This window comes from Uloborus diversus, chromosome 8, assembly GCF_026930045.1.
Source record: "Uloborus diversus isolate 005 chromosome 8, Udiv.v.3.1, whole genome shotgun sequence".
Lineage (NCBI taxonomy): Eukaryota > Metazoa > Arthropoda > Arachnida > Araneae > Uloboridae > Uloborus > Uloborus diversus.
In genome coordinates, this window is record NC_072738.1 from 78,384,384 (window position 1) to 78,408,787 (window position 24,404).

At 33.9% G+C, this 24,404-nt stretch overlaps 1 protein-coding gene across 1 annotated transcript in view; it reads right to left on the bottom strand.

The window, feature by feature from the left end:
• The window catches only part of LOC129228269 (mitoguardin-like), a 90,242-nt gene that overhangs the window by 44,204 nt on the left and 21,634 nt on the right, over window positions 1-24,404 (bottom strand). Inside the window, exons 4-7 of the mRNA XM_054862938.1 lie at window positions 16,375-16,539; window positions 4,500-4,588; window positions 2,600-2,824; window positions 723-844 (exon numbers count right to left, since the gene is read on the bottom strand). Of these exons, the coding sequence (XP_054718913.1) occupies window positions 723-844; window positions 2,600-2,824; window positions 4,500-4,588; window positions 16,375-16,539 (601 nt within the window). The remainder of the gene's footprint in view (window positions 1-722; window positions 845-2,599; window positions 2,825-4,499; window positions 4,589-16,374; window positions 16,540-24,404) is intronic.

The window sequence follows — 24,404 nt, forward strand, 5'->3', positions numbered from 1 at the left end:
GAACTTGTTTTTTAATGCTCCAACAAAAGTGCTCTTTTTTATTATCATTATGGTTCTTTGTTTGTGTCCCTTTTTTTTCTGATTTGGGTACCCGAGTGGTGTAAGTAACAATAAGAACATTTTTTCCATGTTTCTGTGATTGGGAGCAGACGTCCAAAGGAGAATCAAAACAAAACAACTGAAGCTAGCCTCGTCTCCTGAGCATTTTCATGCCAATGATCCTAATTTTCCATTGGCTTACAGGGACAGGAAGAAAGGCGTGGTTTAATGCTTATTGTACGTTTGTTATCCCAGTGAATATTAACCAACTTCCGGTATTTTTGGGCAGAGACTACGACATTTACCGTATGGACGGTAAGTGCGTAAGTTGCTAGGGTTCGTTACGATGCATCCGAGCGATGACGTCATGATTAACGTATGCTATTTAGGTATGGGCAGAGGCTAGACCTCTAAGTTTGCTATACTTTTCAGTACATGAAATGCTTATGAAGATGCTTATTTGTTTTAACGCATTGATTTTTCCGCAGGTAATTCACAAAACCCTAGGAGTTTGAGAGGTATAAAGGCAGTTCTCAAAAATAATGTTGTAACAGCGAAATTTTATCGTGCTTGCTTGAGTCGCAGTTTAAGGTAAAAGCAATTTTATTCGCCAGTAACTTTTTAACAGAAAGTATATTTTTCTAATGAGAATAATTAAGTAGATTATCTGTAACAGTAATTACCGAAGTAACCGAATAGGAATAGCACCAGCTTCATATTTTCGCAGGGCAGTTTGGTATAAAGCTAATTCCTTCAAATCAATATGCAGGTCTGCAAAATCGTCAAAGTCAGCTAAATCTGCAATCTAGAGAAAGAAAAATTCCTGATTATTATTATTAATACTAAGTATGCAAAAAACACTAGAACTTGAAAATAGATTAACAAAAAGCGAAATTAACTTTTGTGCAGGTAGGCAAAATAGTTCAAACAATCACGAGCATTTTAAAACATACTCAGCTTTCTCTAAGCTTATTTTTTGAAGAAACGTAACTAATGTTGTCTCTTTATATTAAAAAAATGTAAGGTCAAAGAAAATTTTGAAAGGAAGTCTGTGGCCGAAATGAGTCCAGGAGACGCCATAGCAACTACAGGCTTGAAATTTTGTACAAAATTACGTCAAGTCCCGGTGGTTTGCACATTGGGTTTTGTTCTTTAAAATTCGAATTAGTTTTTTTGCAATTAATTTTTTTATGCTCGAATTTCACGTAAATTGCCTATTATTGCCTATTAAAGGGGTGACAACTTACTTGCACATATTAATATTATATATCGTTGGAAAGGATAGAATTTTCCGCGTTCTACGCAATTTGTTTCAATGCTCTAACTTAAATATGGCGCGAGTATTTGTGTTTTTAGCTCAAACTTTTTTTAGGCTTAGCTAAAATTTAGGCACTACTTTCTTCATTCAATCTATCCGTTAAAAGTGAAGGAATTGTCCCACAGTTTTCTTTTTGACACAACTGGAAAAGAGCGGCTTTTTTTTACTCCAGATCTATCTCGACCTATGATCGAAAAACTTAGCTTCTATCTCCAAAGAAAAAAGTTACAAGCAGTTTTAATCAAGCTTGAAAGAACTCATTTCTATTCAAATTATTGATGTTTTATTTGGCATTGCCATAGTTATGTCTTTTCGATTTGTTTGTTTCTTTTTTTCCTTACTCATAAATTTTAAGGATTTCGATTTTAACGCAAAATCTTAGGCTCAACTCAATTCAAGCCCCAAGCTAAAGAGCAAAATATATTACTAGAGACCATGAATATGAAAGCGGCTTTTCAAATGTACGCAACGGCAGTTTTGAAATGCTCAGGAGCCTCTTAGCCCTTATCGCTCTAAAAGTTGGTACAAATTATTTTGAAAAACAGGGAAGGGGTGCTTCTTGTTCCAAAGGCAGCTCATAATGCTTTTTTAATCGGTTCCTTTCTAATAAATGATTTAAACCATTGCCAAGCAATCTTTGGGGGTTGGTGAACGTTAGTGAGCAGGGGACAGAGCCTCCTAGAATATTAAATAAATACATTTGTGCACAAATAGTAAAATAAGAAATAACAACGTCAAATAGCACAAGTTGTAGATGGAATTATCAACATTATTATTTCTTTGATTATGGATGATTATATGGATGATTATTATTTCATTTATAGATAATTATTTTATGTTATTTTTACTTTATTTATGGATGGAAAGATATCCGACAAAATCTTTTGTTGGTTGTGTTTTCATCCATCAGCTCATGTCTTTCGAATTGAATAAGGCGTTCCTTGTAATGCCGAAACACGTGTCTGCAGCAATCTGCAATTTTTACTATTTGACAATGTTATTTCTTAATCTACCAAGTACTGCATACTTTCAAGCAGTCTAAAAAAATGTATAGTAATGCTAAAAGGAACAATACAACTTTCTTTTCAGATTTAAAAAACATGATAAAATCATCAATATTTAAAAATGTGTAATAAAATGACTATAAAAATCAAGAAATTCCATGATGTTTACACATGACGTATAACTAGCAAGTTAGTATTTCAGTGAAAATTATGTGCAAGAAGAAAAGCAAAATCCTACCTCTGCTTGAGCTGAAACAAAACTTTCAACAGACGACATGCTACAGATAGTTCTTCTTTCTGATTCTGTGATTCGATCATGACGTGAAGATACTATAGAATGGGTCTCAGATTTAAAAAGAACAGAGTTGGAATCTAAAAACAGTTGGCTGCAAGAATCTTGCAATTTGCAGGCTTTTTCTAAAATTTTTTCTAACATGTGGGTAAATTTTCCTTCTTCAGCATCCTAAGGATATAATATTATCAAGAAATAGAGTACTGAATAATTTAAAAAAAAAAAAAAAAAAACTAATTTTCAATTTACTCACATATGAATTTTTTCCCAAATAGCACAACAGTCATAAACAACACTACTGCCATGCTAAGTACAAAAGTAGTACCCCCAGAGGAGCTTAAAATGAGAAAATGCATTTTAAAGTTTTACAACTCCATACACTTGATTCAAATGCCACATTTTTAGATTTAAAAAAAAAATGATTTCCATTCCCAAATCATTGCAAAATATTGTATTTAGGTAAAATATGATACAAACAAGGGGACAAGAACTCAATTTTGATAAAAAGTACAAATACCACCTTTGTGCTTGGCACAGCAGAATAGTAAGAAGAAAAGGAAGAAACAGCATGCTCTTAACAAATAATGTGTCCGCCGAGGTTCCAAGTAACAATCTTTACTAATAATAAAGCAGAAAGTCTATCTGTCTGGATGTTTGTAGGATGTCTGTGACGCGCATAGCACTTAGACCGTTCTGCCGATTTTCATGAAATTTGGCACAAAGTAATTTGTAGCATGGGGGTGTGCACCTCAAAGCGATTTCTCAAAAATTCAATTTTATTCTTTTTCTATTTCAATTTTAAGAACATTTTCCGGAGCAAAATTATCATAAGATGGATGAGTAAATTACGAAATTATCATGACATGGAATGGGAGAGCGAATGAACATAGCGAGAAATTCGTCATCCATTATTTGTAAATATATAGGCAAACCGAATGACCTTTTAATTTTCAACTATGGGCAAAGCCATGCGGGTACCACTAGTGATTACATAAAAACCAATCTTGTGTTCAATATACTCATATACAGTACTTATGATATTTTTTTTGACACCCTATACAAAGTACAAATACCGTTCAAAATTCAGATTTTAGTAAAATGTTAGACAGAGAAAGGGGGAAGGAAATTAAATTTTTACTATTATTATCATTATTTTTTTAATATGTGGGGCAAAACAGACAATTAATAAAATATAAAGTCATAGTCCAGTTCTGATCATATTTAAAAACAAAATTTTAGAAGGATAGTGGAAAAGGAGCTTGAAAAGTAGAGCGAGTTGGAGTGCAATGCTGCTGTTTAATTATGTTACATAATTTTTAATAATGCTTGAAAAACAGATACCTGCTTGATGACTATTTTGTTGACTGAAGAAATATTTGTAGAGGAAGGGACACATGCAATGTGTTTGATTGCCAACAGAGATGTCTCACAAACACAATAAAAATACCATGAGACACCATGAAAACATAAAAAATTTACAGCACAAACGAAAAAATATTGCTGAATGAAGTAGAAAAAAAAAATGTCACCGATGAGAGTTTATGTAACTTTTGTGTGATAACTAACAAGAATGAAGTAGCTCCTGATTAAACTGATAAGAATGAGTAAATGAAAAGACCATTATGATATATTTTCAATAAATTTTAAAAAAATTAAAAAAAAAACATTACCACACATTACAGCAAGTGAGTAAAAGGAAATAGAAAAATTGCAAAGAGTAGATATTTTTTGGGGGGATTACATCCAGAAGTGATAATAATTATTTTCAAAAAATTCTCAATAAACTCTTTCAGTCAAGTATTTTAAAGAAAGCATTCATTTCAGATAACTTGAGTTCGATACCTACAGTCAAAGCAAGTACATCTCCAGGGGGAGGTCTATAGGCTGCTAAAGCATCTTCCCAATATGCTATAGCTGTTTCCAAAGCCTCCATACCTTAAAAACAATGAATAAATAAGTAATTGAGAAAGTAAAAAATGTAAACGCAGTTCTATTTTACCAATAGAAGTGTAACTATAATCACTTTATGTATGGTGTAACAGTGGGAAACACAAGGTTGAAAATGCATAAACTAGCAACTGGTTGCAGATGTGTATTTTGGGGGTTCTATTAACCACTTTCCCAATGCAAAAGAGTTTGAGCTTTCGAATGTAAAATAAACCGGAGAAAAGTAACAAGGTGGAACAATTGACAATTTAAAAAGAAAAAATCGGGGAATAACTAAACAAACAAGATAAAACAAAACCAAGAGCCGAAAGGCCATAACCCTGGTTTCTATGTTAAATCTGCCCTTGCAGCTTTTTCGACTTGCACTTGGGGGATCATTTTGATGTCGAATAAAAATAATTTAGCCAAATTTTCAGCACCTCAAACGACTTTTGAGTTTTTCAAAAAAAAAAAAACATTTTTTTTATTTTAATCTTTTTTCCATAGTAAAAATCAAAATTAATGAATGGTAATTTTTTTCTTTATTCTAAGAAATAAAATACATAAAAAAATTATTATAGAAATAATTTTTAAACAAAAAGTCGATTTTTTGCAACGGAACTAAAATTTAAATATTGTTGTTTAATGCCTTTCTGAAAAGTGTCACTCATCAAATTTTGTCAGAAAATGTCTTTTATACTCTTCTACATTCAGGAATTTTTTCCTTTTTTTTTTTTTTTAAATGGTGGAACAATACGAAAAAAAATTGATTTTTTTTTTCATAATTTTGCGTTTAAACAAATTTAAATATTTTTTATTGCCAAAAAATTTATTTGAACTAAGTCAGTAAAAAATCGTCTGCTAAGTAAAAAAGAAAATTAAAAAAAAAACATTTCAAAAATATTATCTTATCAGGAAAAAAACAAAGACAACCATAAAAAAACTAAGACATATCCTTCATGAAGTTTTTAGGAATGTAAAAAAAAAAGATTGAAGAGTTTTTAAATAAATATTATTCAATGCTAAATTGTACATAAAGGCAAATCTATAATTTGTCCACGATATTTTGAATGAATTTTCTGTCTGGATCCAATAAGAACAAAAATTTCGAACATTAAAGTAACCTTTTTTATAATTTTTAGACACCGTTTAACATAACTTTTTTAAATAACTGACAGTAGATATAATAATATTCAACAATTTATGATGATTTTTTAAGTAAGGTCAGTCTTTGTAACCGTCTTCATTCACAACGACATTGACTTTTTCATCAATGAACAGACAACTCAATATTTCAGCAGGCTTTACTATTTTTGCCAAATATCGAGCATGAGACAGAAAATATATGATCCTCGCAATGTGTGAACAACATCCAACAGTGAGCCTACCATTAGCACAGTCACAACAATATCGAGTAAACCCAGTGATCATTCTTATCCAACTGATAATCAAGAAAGCAACGATATGTTTTTGACTAAATATGTCGTGGTCTCAACATTGGCGTGATTTCTGGATTTGTTTTTATGTTTTTATTGTCTTGTTGACAAATGGAATGTTTTTTTATCAGGTTGAACAATGGATTTGGTTTTCTTTACGTGGATTTCAAGGTAAGACAATTTTGTTATAGGCAGGTACTGTCCCGTGGAAGGCTAATTATCGGAACTTGTTTTCCTAATTAGTCGAGGCGAAACCCCCTGCTTTTAGTTTTAGGTTTGAGCTCCAGTTTATTGTTTTTAGCTTAGCAAGTGGTGCGTTTGCCCATTGTTACTCTATATTACATGTACTGGAGCTTAAACATTCTCTTCTAGTTTATAGTTAAAATTTTGGTCTTTTGACCATTATTAATGAATCCTCCACGGCTGATGAGCTCTGGATTCACTCTTTTTCTATTCCTACTTAATAGCTGTTTGCATTTTTCCTTTTTATCATCATTTGTTATTTATAATTTGTTTAATATTTGTAATTCTGTTTGCTTAATTTTATATTTACTTGGCTTTTTAGTTTTGCTGCGTTGTGCATCTATGGGCTCTTGGTGTGGACTTTTTAATATTTTTCACTTTTATTATTATATATATATATACTAACAAAAATACCCGGCGTTGCCTGGGTTAGCAATAATTATGAGAAACAATCGTTACTTGCATTTGTTTTCTGTTTTAAGTGAAAGAACTTAAAACACACCTTTTTGACGTGATTTAAAATATAGCTTCTGCCTTACTCATAAAACTAAAGTAGCAGTAAGTAAAAAGAGCAAAATACTATTCATTTAGAAACGAAAACACGAAATTTAGGCGTATACAAATTTGAAGAATTTCCGAAACATGAAATTTAACTTCACATGGTTAAAAAGATTTATCAATTACTGTCTAACCACGGATTTATGGAAAGGCAAACATCCGGTTTACACGCGGAAATGGAAGCATCAATTAGTTTTCAGGGATGTCAGATTTTGCAGATGTATGTTAGCCTCTAAATTAAAGAGAGTCACATTCAAATGAGCGGAATACGCGCATAAAATTTTTATTTTCCCCCTCTTTCAGATGGAGTCGCCTTAACTGGATGTTTGCCAATTCCATGCAATCCGTGGTCAAACAGTATTACTTATTTTTTTAACATGGAGTTTTACCTTCTCTGTATGTCTATTGAAGAACGAACTGTTTAAAAAAATGCAGCCGCACGCAGGGCCGGATACAGGATTCGGAGGCCCTTAGGCATTAGAAGTGATGGGGCTCCCTAGAGCCATCGCAAGGTCAGAAAACAGGGGCGGGGGTCTGTAGCGTCTAAATTTTTCACATCCAACGCGCAACATATATTTTTATTGAATACAAACCAGGAAGGAGCACCCCCACCCCTTTTTTTTGAAGAAAATCTAATTTTTTTTTCTATTTGCAACTTTGATATTTCTCCGGGGCTCCTAGGCTACTGCCTACATTGCCTATTTGGTAATCCGGCCCTGGCCGCACGCCCGTGATCCCCTTAAACTTGCTTTAGTTATTTTGGAAAATTTCAATTATTGTGGGTTCTTGGTGCGATTTAAAATGTTACCGAATTTGCGGGAATCGTTTTGGGATACCTTAGATAATGCTCCCCCTTCTTACTTTGTAAAACGGTATGTTACTAAAGTTTGTCAAAGAGATATTGTCGCCATATGCTAAGATACTTTTGGTCACCATAAAATGGCGCTGAACAATTTCATCCGTAATGTTTCCAAAATAAGTAGTAAAATTTGGCGTTGGTTTGAATTTGTGCACAAAGTCACATTAATGGAAGTTTTTGTGCTGCTTATGGATTTGCCTAATTTAGTTGCTGGATTATTTTACAGTAAAAAAAGTTTTTAAAGATTCTTTGATTGGCGATACTTTGTTTACATTCTGAAAGCTGACAAACATTATTACATAGTCTTTGGCTTCAAAAACCGCGACAGTTGAAAAAACTGCCAAATGCATCAACTACTGAAATCTTTCTACATAAATTTTGGCGAGATTTCTGCTGTTAGATTGGATAATGATTAAGTGTCCAATCAGCACAAATAATCATAAAAAAACCCAGTAATTACGATTGAAGTTTCGTTTAAATGGAAAAAAATCAGTCAAATCTAGTTATTATTAGCCAATCTTGGGGAAAAAACGTTACTTTAAGATTTGACTTGAGAAAAGCCTCAAACAGTCAGACAAAACACAAAAATATTCAACAATTCTAGCTGGAGTTGATTCTGGGAGTTGAGATGATACACTAAAAAATGAATTATATTGAGGAAAGCCTTCGAACATGGAACAAAAAAAGCTCATTAACTCGTTTTTCATACAACTTAGAACTTTCTAACAGATGCCATCTTCAGCAGAAAAATAAGCGCTTTCGATGGACACATAATTTTAATATGTGCACGTATTTTTTAATCATCATACTGGGGCATTTATGCGAAAATTTGGACAAATTAGAATAAAAAAGGAACTATCAATCGGATTATTATCGAACTGGTCTACAAACCTCCCCAGTACCAAAAAGAACAAACGGTGAAAGTTTCAGCCAAATCTGCCGGGTAGTTTCTGAGATCTTAGAGAACAAATTTACCAAAGTCCATTTATATATATATATATATATATATATATATATATATATATATATATATATATATATATATATATAATGGGTTTACATTTAATACAACACTTTTAAACGGGTACATCTTGATTTATATAATTAAACAATAAGAAAAAAAAATAAATACCAACAAATACATTTTTTCTAGACTGCACATAGGATCAAATATCCGTGCTATTTTTTTGTGATCAATTTCGTCCAAGATGTTTTTGTGAAGGTAGCATAAAGCAACATGATTCAACTGCTTTTGTGTCATAGTCGACCTTAGATACAATTTCAGCTTTCTCAGCGCACTGAAGCTTCTTTCAGCTTTACACGACGAAGGGCGGCACACCAAGAGTAGCCGCACCAAATTTTCAACATTTTAAACAGTGGACAATTTAATTAACCGTTCTTAATGAATGAAATCATCAAAAACGAAATCCAGCTTTATTAAATCAAAGCTGTTTAGAACAAAATGTGACTCATATAAGCCGCAACAACTGTATAATTAAATTTTAAGATTATATACTGATAAACCCTGCAGCTCTAAGTTCTTGGCGCAAGTTGGAATCAAAGGAGTTTAATTTGATATTTTTTAATTAAAAAATTAAAGTATATAATTCACCGTTATGACATTCACGAACCTACGAAAAACACAACTACAAAAATAAAATAAGACACAAATAATTAAGCTCTCATAATATCATATTTTAATAATGCTACCTTTTAAAGTATTTTCTTAATTTTTTCAGGTTTTTTGTAACAAATGCACCAAAATTTTGCTTTTTTGTTGAATCCTCCATACACTTAATGCATATTAAACCAAAAAAACATCAAAAACCATGCCTATGTAAATACATTAATTTCTGATTTCTCAAAGTCAACAGGGAAAGTGCCCCTCCTGATCCTCTTTAAGTGACAGGCCTGCCTTGAGAGGCACACCTCACAGATTGAAAAGTACTGGCCTACACAGAGAACAAACAGCATTTGGTGTATAATTGAATTCTGATCAGCGGACAATGGGAAAGAGATAGAGAAATGAATTGCTTTTTTCTGACACGTGACAATAAGTTTTAAAATGGTTATTTCAATAAAATTTGTTTAGTAAAGCAGGATTATTAATGGATAATTTTCTGTTAAGCTTTAATAACTAAAAAGAGTATTATTTATTCCATTAAAATTTATAAAAGTTGAAACATTTCAAAAAAAAAAAAAGAGAAAGTTGAACGCATTAGCTCCGACAGGACTCATAATGTCAAATTGTCGATAAGAGGTCACTGCACTTTCATGAACTTTCCTTTCCCAGAAAATTTTGTCTGACGAGTCTTCAAATTTCGAGTAGTTTTTTGTGAAATATTGCATTAAAAAGATATTCTCATTAGATGTAGTGATGTGGGTAATTAGGAACTTCATTCGGAAAATCGAGAAGTAACCCCATCTGAATAGTATAAAATCGGGGAGCCTCTGCATGTATTACACTAAACAAAATGGTACTTACCTATCACGGTCTTTTTTTTTGTTTTTGAAGATGATTCCGTGGATGTTGATGATGATTCAGTTGTTAAAAATTGCTCAGGTTCATTTGATGCAGAAGGTTTGCTACATTTTCCCGTTTCAAGTCACCTCTCCATAGCCGTAATCGAATATGTAAAAAAAGGTATTTTTACCAAAATAGGAGCGCTCTTCAGGTCACCTACTCTCAAGGAGACCAAAAGACCACAAGAAATTATCTTTATTTTTGTCGGAATGTCCTTTTATTTCTGTCTTTTTTTTTCTGGTCATCTTGCGCTTCTTTTTTCGTTGGTCTATCGGATGTGACATCACAGTATCCATCGTTATGCTGGCTTACGATCTGCTTTTGAAATTGCACGTTAATTTTTAGACTCCTCCTCTTTCTTTTCTGTAACGTAACGCTTTTTGGTCAAATTTGAGATGTGCAAACACATTTGAGAAACCGCGCTTCGGTGAGGTACTTTGAAGCCACGTGTTGAATAATGGCAAACACATGACACGTCCTTTCCCTTTCTACCCCAAACTTAACCATTGACCAGGCTAACAAGGAGAGGTTACGGTCTCGGAAATTCAGATCGGGATGAGATTTGGTAGATTAGTAGTATCCTTTAAGTGTACTCTCAGGGTAAAGTAATAAAGCGCACTATCCATAAAATTCCGAGAAAACAGCCTTTAAAGATTTACGCGCAACTTATAAACTAGTAGAGATTGTTCGTAAACAAGCGCCCGGTGGTCATGTGGGCAGCGCTCTGGGGTTCCATGCGGCCGATCCGAGTTCAAATCCACTGCAAGTTTCTTTTTTGTTCATTTTATGAAGTGACTATTACCGCTTTTTGCAGTTTGAATTGAAGGTAATACTTAATTTAAAAAATATGATGTATTTTTAATGTGTGATAGTACATTAAATTTCTATTTACTATTCTCACAAACAAGTGATTACACATTTTTAGATATTATAAACTTTGACGAAGTAAATGATTTTTGCAATAAATGCATAATCAGTTTCTTTGTGGATGAGTAAGAAGAATGTTGTTTTATTGCATATAAGCAGGTAGTCAAGTTTTAAAAACCCTAACCACACTTATCGAGCAATGGTTTTGCTCCTTGATTCTGTTATTTGTAAATTTGTCGTCTGCTGTATTTTACATTGAATATTCAACTCTTTATTTTCCATCTAATTATCGTCTGCAATGTTCATGTTTGTTTTCATCATTAAATTTATTTATCGTCTGTGCTGTATATTAGACTGGAAAATTCTATACCGTGAAAAAGGATTTGAGTTTTTTAAATATTGTGAATCGAAATGGTCGGTTATTGAAGTAACCCTGAAACAAATAAAATCTGTTAACAAAATGGATAAAAATTCATTGCACAGTGAAATGTTGAAGCAGAGATTAAAAGATGCTGTCGTTTATTACGAGAGCTTGCTTACTGAAAATCATTTGATTGCATCAGAATCATATCAAGTTCAATTTCTCGCTTCCATTTTTATAGACAGGTAAAGAATTTAATAAAACGTATACAAAATTGCGCGTATCTCGTTGAAAATAATAGAGAAATGAATACCCGTGAAGACTGCATAAAATACAATCAATTGTCCATCATCAACTGTCATCACCAATTTTTGATAAAATGATTCGATGCCTGGTATACTTCTAAACTTTCTGACAAAAGAGAAATTTTCCTGAATGTAAATGAAGTATGTTCCAACGACTCTTTTACAAAGAAGTTGTTCCTGTAAGCAATCTTCCTTTATAAATTGTGCGAGATGTCAAAACAGTTTTTGTTTTCCATGTTTTTATGATAAATATAATTCTGGTGTATGTATATAAATAACAACTATATTGTTAAAAATCATCTATAAATTAAGCTCTACAGTGATTTTGTAGCCGTTGTAATTCAAATTTTAACTTGTATCGATTTAATTTATCTCCATTTTCTCTATTAAAGTGCTTTACGTGTTCAAAAATTTCGCATTATCTTCAATTCAAATTGCACAAAGCTGTAACAGTCACTTTATAAATGAACAAAAAAGAAACTTGCAGTGGATTTGAACTCGGATAGGACGCATGGAACCCCAGAGCGCTGCCCACATGACCACCAGGCGCTTGTTTACGAACAATCTCTACTAGTTTATAAGTTGCGCGCAAATCTTTAAAGGCTGTTTTCTCGGAATTTTATGGATAGTGCGCTTTATTACTTTACCCTGAGAGTACCCTTAAAGGATACTACTAATCTACCAAATCTCATTCCGATCTGAATTTCCGAGACCGTAACCTCTCCTTGTAAGTGGTATTCTAAATTTTTGTACATCCTTTGGCCAGGGTGTTGTTTCCAGCTGCAAAAAACCGCCAAAGAGGTCTGGTGTCTCATTTTGTTTGGGTAACATCGGGGTCGCTATAAATTGAATCGAATCGGCGAAACAAACACTGCAAAACTCGAAACAGAAACCTGGAAGCGCCGAGAAACGAGATAAGAAAGAAAGGGGCAGAAACTCAGATCCCCGTCTGACTTCTGTTGACTTATTAGCACGAGAGTCGTAAAAAAAAGGGGGGGGGGAGTGTCCATATACGCTTTAGACTCAACTATGGATGGTTGACATTGCATTCGGGAGAAGTTGTCCCCTTTCTAGCATCCTCTACTGAACCTAGTGTGCGCAGAGAGAAGAACAATGGTTTGTCAATGTAGTTCACTTCCCCACTTTCCGTTCACTATACACATCACCTATTTTGTTTTTTTTTTAGTTCATTTTTTTTCGATGTTCATTTTGTTTTATTTGATATGAATTGAACATGGTAAATTATGTATTATGCAACTGTTTAAAGTCTTCAAAGCAAAAATAATTTCCCCAAAATAATGAATTTCATCTTGACAATTATCGAGGGGGTCCGATTTTCAAATATTGAGGGGGTTCGATCCTCAAATATTGGAGGGGTCCGGACCCCTTGGACCCCCCCGGCCGCGACGCCCATGGGTCTCACTTCAAATTTTATAATATTAGGTGTGATTTTGACATAATGGAGTTTAATTGTTCTATCTTCATTCATCATATCAGCTAAATATGATACCGCTTGAGCCATTTGATTTTCACATATATTTTCTGTCTCATGCTCAATGTTTGGCTGAAAATTCAAAAATTTCTGCGATCATATCAAAAAAGCTTTACTAGATATGAAAGAAATCTCTATGCATTATATATAAAAAAAGAATTATAGTAAAGAAATTGAATTTGTCTGTCTTATGTGCAGGAAACCGAATAGAACCTACAGCCTTAAAGTTTGGGACAAAATGTTTTCAGACTCCAGGGATGTATACCCAGGACTGTAGTTTTTTTTAAAGAACTTGAATAGTTTTTTTGTAATTAGCTTTTAAAGCAGAAATTTCAAATAATATCCTCATTAACACTTAAAAAACTAGTACTGCGATCCTGTGGGCGGGCGCCTAGTTTCCGACTAGGCTGACAAGAATTTAAAAAAAAACCTTATTCAAGAGATTCAGGAAGAATGATATTAGGAATTTAAAAAGTGGAAAAAAAGACCTAAAGGTATCGCAGCAAAGTACACAACATCAGTCCAAAATTTTAAAAATTCTTTTTATTGGAGCCACCATTAGATATACAGATAAAAATACTAGGCAGCACAAAGTAACTAAATCAGTCCTATGGTTTGGGAGAAGAAAAACTGAGGGTTTATTTCCCACAATAGTTATAACCATAATTGGAATAAATAAGATAGGACAGCCAAGAACCTTATTCCTTCATTTTACGTGGTCAAGGGTAGCCTTAGAATTGTGTTTTAAAAACTTTTTGAAAGCATACTGGGGGAGACTTTCCAAACCTCACAATTGCAACCAACAAATATGAAGAAATTAAATTTTGATTAAGCAGACTAAGAAACTTGCCCTCCCCATCATTATTTGAAACTTCGACGAAGAAACAATTCCCAGGGAGAGTTCCCAAACATCACAACTGCAACCTACACTTGCGTATTTAGGGGATTTCAATTTCAAAAAACTCCCAGAGGAGGAAAAATCTTCATAATCCTTTGTAATGCACCCTCTCCACTATTAAAGATCATCTAAAATTTCGTTTACGGGCAACACTTCTAAACAATTTTTGGGGGAGAGCCCTTAAACCCCCTCTTCTCATAACATCATTGGAGATCAACTACAACAGCGTTTCAGGAATTTCAGGTTCGAAAAATTTTCGGACCCCACCCCCTTCCTCTCACAAACAGTACCTTATAGAAAAGGTATCCTCTCTCGACACTCCCCCGTGGAACAAGACTCCTGCTACTCATTTTCTCTTGCCATTCTCCAACCCAACCAACACCTCTCGAATGGCAGCTCGAGGGTTCCACGTCTGTCCCTCCGAATCCTATCTTGTAACCCACAGTATCTCACTTGCAAGCACCTCGGGTCACCCACGCAAATACAGTCGAAAACTGCGCTTTTAAAACTACGATTTCAGCAAATTTCCGGGAAGATATTCTCAGAAAACTCCTCCGCTCAATTTCAAGATTATTTAAGAATTCAATTTCAAAACATTTCCGGAGGAGGGCCTCCAAATCTCTTCTCTCTCAACATGACCAGGGATAGTCTAAAACTGCGTTTTTAGAACTACAATTTCAAAATTTTTCCAATGGTGTTCCCGGACTCCTCCCCACCATCATAATCGAATCACAATGCACGCGAGTTTTTAAAGTTTCTACTTTGAAAAATCACTGGGCCAGGGCCCTTGAACTTCTCTCCCTCCCTCAACACTACTAAAGATTGACTAACATGCATTTATAAAAATACAATTTTATAAACTTTCGGGAGGAGAAACCCTGAACTCTGAGAATATAACACTTACGATGAGGTTTGTACTGCCAACACTTCAATCTTGTAATAACACCCTCCTAAACCGGGGGAGGAGGGGGGAATAAATGTATCCTTGATCTAAGGGCCAGTTTTGTGTAATCGCCCAGGTCGTTTTAACGGCCCTGTCTGGCCCTGGGAGCAAGAATCCCCTAGTGCAACATAAATTAACTACAAGATTTTAACCATGATTTACAAATAAGAATAGTTCGAACTTTTAATTTTAAATGTGTCAATTGTAACTTATTTTATGAGATACAAAAAATTACATAGCTTTGAAGAGTCTGAAATAATTATTTTTAGCATTAAAAATACAACTTGTTATATCAGCATTAGTTACTTAGGATTATCATTAACATAAACTAATGACACTTAACAGTTATACAAAAAGTGTTCAACCATTCAAGTGTAACTGTTGCTTAAAGATAATTTATGATAAATACAAAATATGAAATAATTATTGCAACTGCTCCTTTATTTTGTTTAGCTGAGACAAAAGGATTGTTTGTTCTTCATGAGAAAAGCACTCGTCACAATATTGACACTGAATTTCTTCAGGAAAGAAAATCAGTCAAGTTGATACTAAATGAGCAAAATAGAAGCACTTAGTTTTCCACTCATTCAAATCTTGTTTTGAAAACTAGGATACACCCACCTTATTGCCACATTGGCAGACAACCAGATTCTCCTCTGCCTCCGCCTAACATTAAACGAATTGTTTTTAACAAACTAAAAAAGGACTTGATTTCTTCATATAGTGATGCAGCTGTGAGTAAAAAGTGGAATTCCCAGCTCATAAAAGTAATAAAACCCCCAATTTATTGCCTCGGTCTGTTGGAGTGGCTTGTTTTCGTGTAATCACTGGACATGACTATTTGCAAAAGCATCTGCATAGAATTGGAGTAAAGGATTCGCCCTGATGTCCTCTGTGTCGCCAGGGTGAGATGGAAGGTGATCATCTTAGGTACTGCCCTATTATTTTAAAGTTTTCAAACGATGACTCTATCAATGTTCAATGTTATTCACATTATTATTTTATTTCTTCCTCTTTTTGGGCTGCTTGCAGATTAATAGCAGAAATGCCGCAGATTTGCACATGATTTTTAAAAAATATATATTGGTAGACAATCATAGATATTTAGAAGGCAGCTTTACTTGTGAACAAGAGACAGCAAAAGAGCCTTTGACACAATTGAAGAAAATCAATTTAAAAAAAATGTTGAAACTGATGTAATTCATTAAATATTTCAACATTAAAACAAATAAATTAGATCATCTATTTGTTTGGCTCAAAAATGTATGAGTTATATATTCATAACATTTTATAGTTTGAAAAACAATACCCATTGTTCCTAACTGCTGAGGTGTTAATTCTGTTGATGCACCAGTATCCATGGTTAAGTTGGCAGTCAGGATGGAGTGAATGGATTGCCGGTCACTGCATATTGACCCTTGGCGGTGATGCCGATAAATACTCAAACTTGTGCCAACTCTACCAGGGATGATGTCTGAAACAATTAAATCACATTTCTTCAAACAGGAATATGCATAATATATATTACCAAACAATAACATTTTTTCTGTATTTTACTTCTTCTATTTATAAACAATGAAATTAATTCTAAAAGGTTTTTATTATGTGTGTGCTCTACAAATTTGAATTTTTATGGTGTTGAATTGAAAAATTTTCTATTTAGATTTCAATTTCTTTTGCGATAATAGTTATTAAGCCACTAGGTTTTGTATGAATGATTCCAGACAAAAATACATTCATTTACCTTGGAGGGGGGGGGGTCATGGCAAACTGAGCCATTGTTAGTTTCAGTGAGCGGTTTTGAGGAGTATTTTCTTCTTTTTTTTTGGGGGGGGGGGGTTCTCGCTTTGGGGGATCTTTATGGTATTTGGAAGGAGGTGCATCCTTGTTCTTGAGGGGGTGGGCACTCTGCATTTACTACAGACAGCACAAAGAAAAAATGTCCAATCTTGTTTCCAAGAACGTGAAGCAAGTTTCAGTAAAGAAATTATGATTGTCAAGTTTCTGTTAGTGGGAAATTAAAAGTAAAAAGAGTTTTTTTTTAAATATTAAAATAAACTCATTTTATGATCAGGAGAATGTTTTACGTTCAATATTAGAAGAAAAAATTAAATTTCTTTATCAGAGCAATTTTGAAAATGTGAAACAGGGACTAAGACAAAGCGATCAATCATAACTTGAAGAGTACAACTGCATTAATTGAAAAAAATAAACTTGATATATATATATATATATATATATATACTGGTATTGTGCATATGCCTTTTTAACACATTCCTGCAAAGTCCCCTGATGCTTTTCCTATAGACTATCGTGCATTTGGCCTGCTGAAATGAGCTATATATAAATGAAAACGCACTATCAGTGATAGACTTAAGAAAGTATTGTAACAGGAATAGCAAGCGATACCACTAGAAAGGTTACGAAGACATTTCTATCATGGAAAGCATAATGTAGACTTAATTGTTCAGAATTAAGGTTATCAGAGTAAGAATTTAAAATAATATTATTTTCATTTTAAACATTTAAAAAAAGATTCTGAAATGGTTCTAAAAAGGTGTAAACTCCCTCCGTAATGCTTTGGCCATGCGTCCGACTCCCCATAGGTTGAAAATATCGTTTTAAGCAGAATAAGGTTTTTTTTTTTTCAGCAGAACTCCACTCTAAATTTTCAAACATATACAATCTAAACTCATTGAAGCCAAGATTCTAAACCAGTTGTATAGTGCCATTACATTGAAATCAGAAAAAAAAGCCTCTATTTTAACTTGGTAAATCAGTGTCATATACTGTCCATCTCTGGCAAGTTGAGCTTCGCTGCCCGATTAAACAATTCCATTAGTTGAAATAGGGGTGAGGAAAAATGGCTTAAGAGCTTGCAGATTTAGTTTGCAGTGTTATTGCCCATTTGGCGAGCAATATTACTATTCAGGTAAGAAGTGGCAAGAGGTAGAGGATTTTCTCGCCTATAAAAAGGGTTGCAATCATAGCCCAACTCTGCGTCAAACAATTCCTCTTCTTACTGATAGCTCTCCATTGCAAGAAATAGACTTTCCCAAGGCCATAGCTCAACTTCTCAGAGGCAAACAGGATATTATTTCTAAAAGGTGTTTTTTTTTTGGGGGGGGGGGGGGGGGGGGGTATGCCACAACTTACTTAATATTTCATCAAACTTCAAAATTAAACATCATTTTAAAGATTGCTACAACCGCTAGGGATTGCAATACTAGACCAAAAACTCAATACCGGTATTCGGTATTTTTAAAATGAGACACTGGAATACTGGTGTTAATACCGGTATTTGAAATTCTCAAAAATTACTTGAAAACATATTTGTTTCATTGCCATGTTTCATAATTTTGTACAAAAATTGTATTATTATGAAAACGTAATTGTGAACAAATATAAAATGAAGGATCAAATGTCATTAAAAAAAAATCAATACTAGTAAAAAACATCTATTAAATTGTCTCTTAGCCTGGAACTTATTTTAGTGCTCAACTTTCCTAGAGTTGAAACAACTCTTTCTAAATTCAGTCAGGTTGGTGGTACTGTTAACAATGCATGATACTCCTCCTCTAATTTAATTGTCTAAAAGTATTTTATCTTAAAAAAAAAGGTACAGATGTGATATACCCCCCCCCCCCCCCATTTGGCGACATCCGATTTTTTGCACAAAATTGAAATATTTTTCTCGCCAATGAGGTGATAAATTTTTAAGCATGGCATCCCTGGTGAAACTAACCTGCGGTTGGCAACGAGAAGGGAAACTTGTTCGAACTTGTTTACTTGGGTTCTTTACTTGGTTTTACGCAGGAGAGATACGTGTTGTTTTGTGCAATATACCTTACAGGAATGCTTATTTTGTGTTAGTTTAGATTCAGTAGTTGTGTTTTGAAGTAAAAACATTAGAAAATGCCAGTTTCTTCAAACTTGAAGGTTAATTAAAAGTTAACTCCAACGTGGTGTGTATCTGTAACGCGCCATTGTCAGATGATGTTTTGTTTTAGACTGAGTGTGAATATTTATACCATATAAAAAGGTAAGTTCTTTATTTTCGAATTCAAAAAAAACCTCTCACTTCCAAAATTCTTTGTTTTTACAAATCCTTGAGGGGTTCTTGTAGTTTTTAACTTTATTTTTACTGTATGTAAATTAATTTTACAGAAATAGTACGGTTATTTTGTTTTAAAAGTTAATTCTTATCGATGCCACGAATTATTTAGAAATTCTATTAACATGCCTCCTTTAGGTACTGAATTTTATGTTAACAATTGAAAGTTCTTTCGGTTGTACTCTTAAAAATGCTGAATTTTATTAATAAATCTGCACAATAATGGTGCATATTTCACACTTAAAACTGTGTCATTATTGTACACTGAACGGAAGGAGCCACCCTTGGGTGTACATACACATGAATATGCATAATATACATAAATATACATAATTGTGACCATACTCCGACTGTAATGTATATTAACAGTCGGAGGGATAACGGACCCGAGCGGAGCGAGGTCCTGGCGAGCCAGAGGTCTCATAGTACTTTCGTAATGAGACCGAGGCAGGGCCGGCGAGCCGAGGTCTCATTACGAAAGTACTATGAGACCGAGGGCTCGTATCCCGGAGAAATGATGAAAAAACAATTAATGCATTAATTTCGACTTGTAATTAATACAATAATTTATTTCATTGTATTTTAATATGTTTACAAAAAACCCCGGCCCTGTACATTTTTGAAGCATATATTCGTGATGTTTTTTGTTGTGCTTTTATGTTGTTTTTATATATACTAGGGGGCGATCGCCCCCTGCTCGCTAACGCTCGCCAACCCCCGGAACTGCTTACGCAGTTCCTTCGGATCGCTTCGCGATCCGAGCTCGCTACGCTCGCTCACCGGTCACCAAATATTGGTCTAGTTTTATCTTTATCTTAAAAAGTAGTTTTTCTTTTCTTAATATGAATATCATAACACTTATTATTTTCATACATTTAAAAGGGGAAAATTACTTTGACATGCAACTCATGCAGTGGATTATTATAAAGCAAAAGTTTGCAATTCCATTATCTTTTGAGAGAAGTATGCAAAGGGATATTTTTGTACTAAATTTACAAACATAATATAATCTTTCTTTCCTACATTTTCTGAATGCAAAAGAAATTGCAGTGAAAAAAACCCTACAATGTTAACACACTTAAAACCATTTCATGGTCATTAAGTATACTATGTTTAGTGTCAAAATATGTGTATATATATGTTTCAAAATGTCTAACAGTTGCAAAGAGCAAGCAACTTTTGACATTCTCTGAAAGCAGCGATTTAGTCAAAAAATGTTAGAATGAGTGTTTTAAGAGTCAAGAAACCAAATCCAGTGGCACGACAGCTTAAGAGGGCCCAAGGCCTACTGTACCCATCTCACTCCTTCTGATCAAGCGCTCTGGTGTGCTAGGCAGATATTTTCGTTTAAGAGGTCAGCCTAATGCGGAACCCCCTGGGTTTAGTTCCCAAGCATACTTGGTACTTATTTTATCGACCCACTGAAGGAATGAACAGCTGAATCAATCATGCCCAACCCGGAGATTGAACCCGAACCTGCAGTGTGGAAGGGCTACCTCTGGGCTTCAGAACACTTGAATATAATTTACGAAGAAGAGAGCAGTGGGCTATGAAGTCTTTAAATGAAAGATCTAAACGCAGATTGGTCAGAAATGCTGCCGATACGCTAAGGTGCACAAATTTACACCGTCTTCAAATCGAAAGAATTTCGCAAGTGTTTCCGAATACATTTACGGACTAATCATGCACTTTACTGGAAAAAAAGGGTTGACCTAAGACTGATAATTGTAAAACTGGAGAAAAATATTATTGTAGCAAAAAAAAATTATTGATTATTATATAACACTAATATTTGAAATACCTCGGATATCATTTATTTCATTCGATAGCAATATGCCTTTTAAGTTCAAACGTAAACAATTTCCTCTTAGATTAGCCTTCCTAATAACTATAAATAAAACAGAGGGTCAAAATGATTTTGTGAAAACATATTAGCAGTAAAATCAGGTTTCCCGATTCAATTTGTTGCTTTACTTTGCCACTGTGGCTCAGTTCTTAACATCAATGCCATTGCAAAAGTATGTGAAATGTTTTGCTCTTCCGGTCTTCACGATTCAATTTGTTGTTCTACTTTGTCATTGTTGTTCAGTTCTTAATTTCAATGCATTGCAAAACTAAGCGACATGTTTTGCAATGAGAATTGTCCAATAAATTCATTTAGTCTATGTGGAATAACATAGTACAGTGAAGCACGGTTTATACGTTTCTCTTCTATTCGTTTTTATCAATTATACGTTTTTTAAATTGTCCCTGGAGGGTCTAATATATATTTTCTTTACCAATTATACATTTTTTCATTTGTACGCTTTTTTCATAGTCCCTTCAAAAACGTATAAGCGGTGCTTCACTGTATATAAAAAATTTGTTTGGAAAAAAAATTCAGTATTTACAGGTTGCAGTTAGTTAAGCTTGACCACGAAAAGAAGGCGGATGACCTTTAAGGGAAACATCATTTGTAATAGGTAGAATCTTCCAGAAAGCACCAAAGAGTAAGAGGCATGGTCTCGCTAATCCTATCTATTCCAAAATAATAACAAACAACCTATTACAAATGATGTTTTTGCATTAAGGTCATCAACCTTCTTTTCATGGTAAGCTATAGCAGGGCTGTGGAGTCGGACTGGTTTTATGGTAAAGGAGTCGGAGTCAAAGGTTTAAAATTTCAAGAGACGGAGTCAGTAATTTTCTCTCAAAATTCGCAGCTCTCCCAATATTTGAGGAGTCACAGCCAGAGTCAGACTAATTTTGGGTAAAGGAGTCATAGTCTCTAAAAATCCTGTAGTCGGAGTAAGACATTTTCCTCCGACTCTGCAGCCCTCGTAAGTAGGGAACTTTATTTTTTGTAAGCACTATGGTTAAGGGCAATTTACCTTTTGACATCAACATTAACTTTGCAAAGGATTTTTTTTTAAAAAAGAAGAAAATCATAATACTTCTCTGGATACACAATAGAAAATTTCTGGGTTTTCAGATACTATGACTTTTGAATGCCTTACATATGACATGTCTGTAACTGAAAAGTGGTTTTGTCAAACTAAAAAAAATTTATCAAAAGTTTGACTCTGTGCATTATTTATAGTTATTAGGAAGGCTAATCTAACAGGAAATTGTTCACGTTTGAATTTAAAAGGCACGTTAGTATCGGATAAAATAAGTGGTATTCGAGGATATAAGTATCAGTGTTATTATTAGCATTTTTTTAAAAATAAAATAATATTTTTCTCCAGTTTCATTACTATCACTGTCATTTCAACTCTTTTCTCCAGTAAAGTGCATGATTATACCGGAAATATGTTTGAAAACACTTACACAGAAATCACTCGATTTGCAATTCCCAGTTCACGGCGTGCGTTTGCGCGTCTAATCCTATCGGCAGCATTTCTTACCGCTCAGCGTTTAAATCTTTCATCTAGAGACTCCCAAGCACACTGCTTTCTTCTTTGTAAATTATATTCAAGTGATCGAAAACACTCATTCAAAACTAAAATTTCTAACGCTAGACATCTAACGCTAGAAGCGAGTCGGCAGCACTTGTAAACAACGATCGTAAACAAAGCGGATCGTTGCCAACGGAGAGAAAGAAATAAAGGCTCGTTTTGCGCCACGCATAAGCGTTTTATATATATAGATAGTGTTCTGAAGTGCTTTGATCATTTTTTTTATCTGATTTTTTCCTGTTGGCGCTAAAAAAGCATCGCTAAGAACGATGTATGACATATGTCGTCATACATAGTTTTCTTGGCGACGCTTTCTTGGCGCCAACAGGAAAAAGTCGCCAAGGGTGGGGTATATCACATCAGTTCCAAAAAAAATCAGTCTGTTCCATGTCATTTTTGAATAAACCCTTGTGTGTGTGTGTTTCTTTCGTATTGTGGGAATTTCTATTATTGTTTTAATTTAAAGCTAGTTGAAATTTCTTTCCTGACCCATTTCAATATTTATATTGATGATATCCTGTGAACTTGGAAAGCATTAGTTAATGCTGGTATTAACCTAAATATATCAACCTATGTTAATACATTACTCTTTGCTGATGACCAGATTATTATCCAATCAAATGAAGACGATCTTCAAAGATCCACCTACATACTCCACAAGATATGCCAAGAATATAATATGAAGATCTCAATCCCGAAAACTAAAACAATGGCATTTAGGGGTAAAGAGCCAATCAGAAGTAAAATTGTTATTGATAATAGAATTATTGAACAGGTGAAGCACTTCAACTACCTAGGATGTGACATCATCTTTGACCACGACAATGATGCCCAAAACAAACTACATAGGTTTCAACACTTATGCGGGACCCTTACAAGAACCCTAAAGAGAAAAACTAGAAAGAAAACACAACTGAAGTTCTATAAGGTTATGGCGGGGCCAACCTTACTATACGACTCTGAATCATGGACTTCGAACAGTCAAGAAACTAGTTGAATTTAAGCAGCAGAGATGAAGTATTTGCGATCACTAAAGAACTGCACTATCCTAGACAAAATAAGGAACGAATCTATTCAAAGGGAATTACAGATATTAAGCCTCAATGAAAAAATTACGAAATATTGTAACGATTGTAAAAACCATGTTTGACGTATGGCACGAGGGAGACTTCCAAGAGCAGCCCTTTATTACAGACAAGGGGCAAACGAGACCGTGGTAGGCCCAAGAAGAGGTGGGGCAACCAAGAATTCGGAATAGGCTTCATGTCTAATCCTTGAAGAAGAAGAAGAGATTATACTTTGAAATTTACGATAAACTTGAATAACTTTGAACTTGTTGGTTTCTCTTATTCATTTTAGCTTTCTTTTTAAAATTCTTTGCAATTATAATTATGTAAATATCTGAAAATATCTTTGAATTTGTGGAACATACTTATGCTTTTCCTCTGTGCAAAATTTCAAGGTAATATATAATTTCTAAATATTATCTTGCCAAGTATGAAACCAAATAGCGAGAAGGCACAACAAACCAATACTGGTGCCAACAAATTGTCATAATAAGAAAGTTTTTGTCAAAATTTAGTACAGTTGCGACAAATATTTAAGGGAAAAAAAATCAAGCATTCCTGTAATTGATGGTTTGAATAAATTGTTCATTGGACAAGGGGGGAAGCATTTAAAATTACACTCGAAATTAACTTTCACAAAAAGAAAAAGGAGCGATCAGGCGAAATAGAAAGAATAAATACATGGTGCACAAAATACGTTTGTTTAATGATATTCTATAAG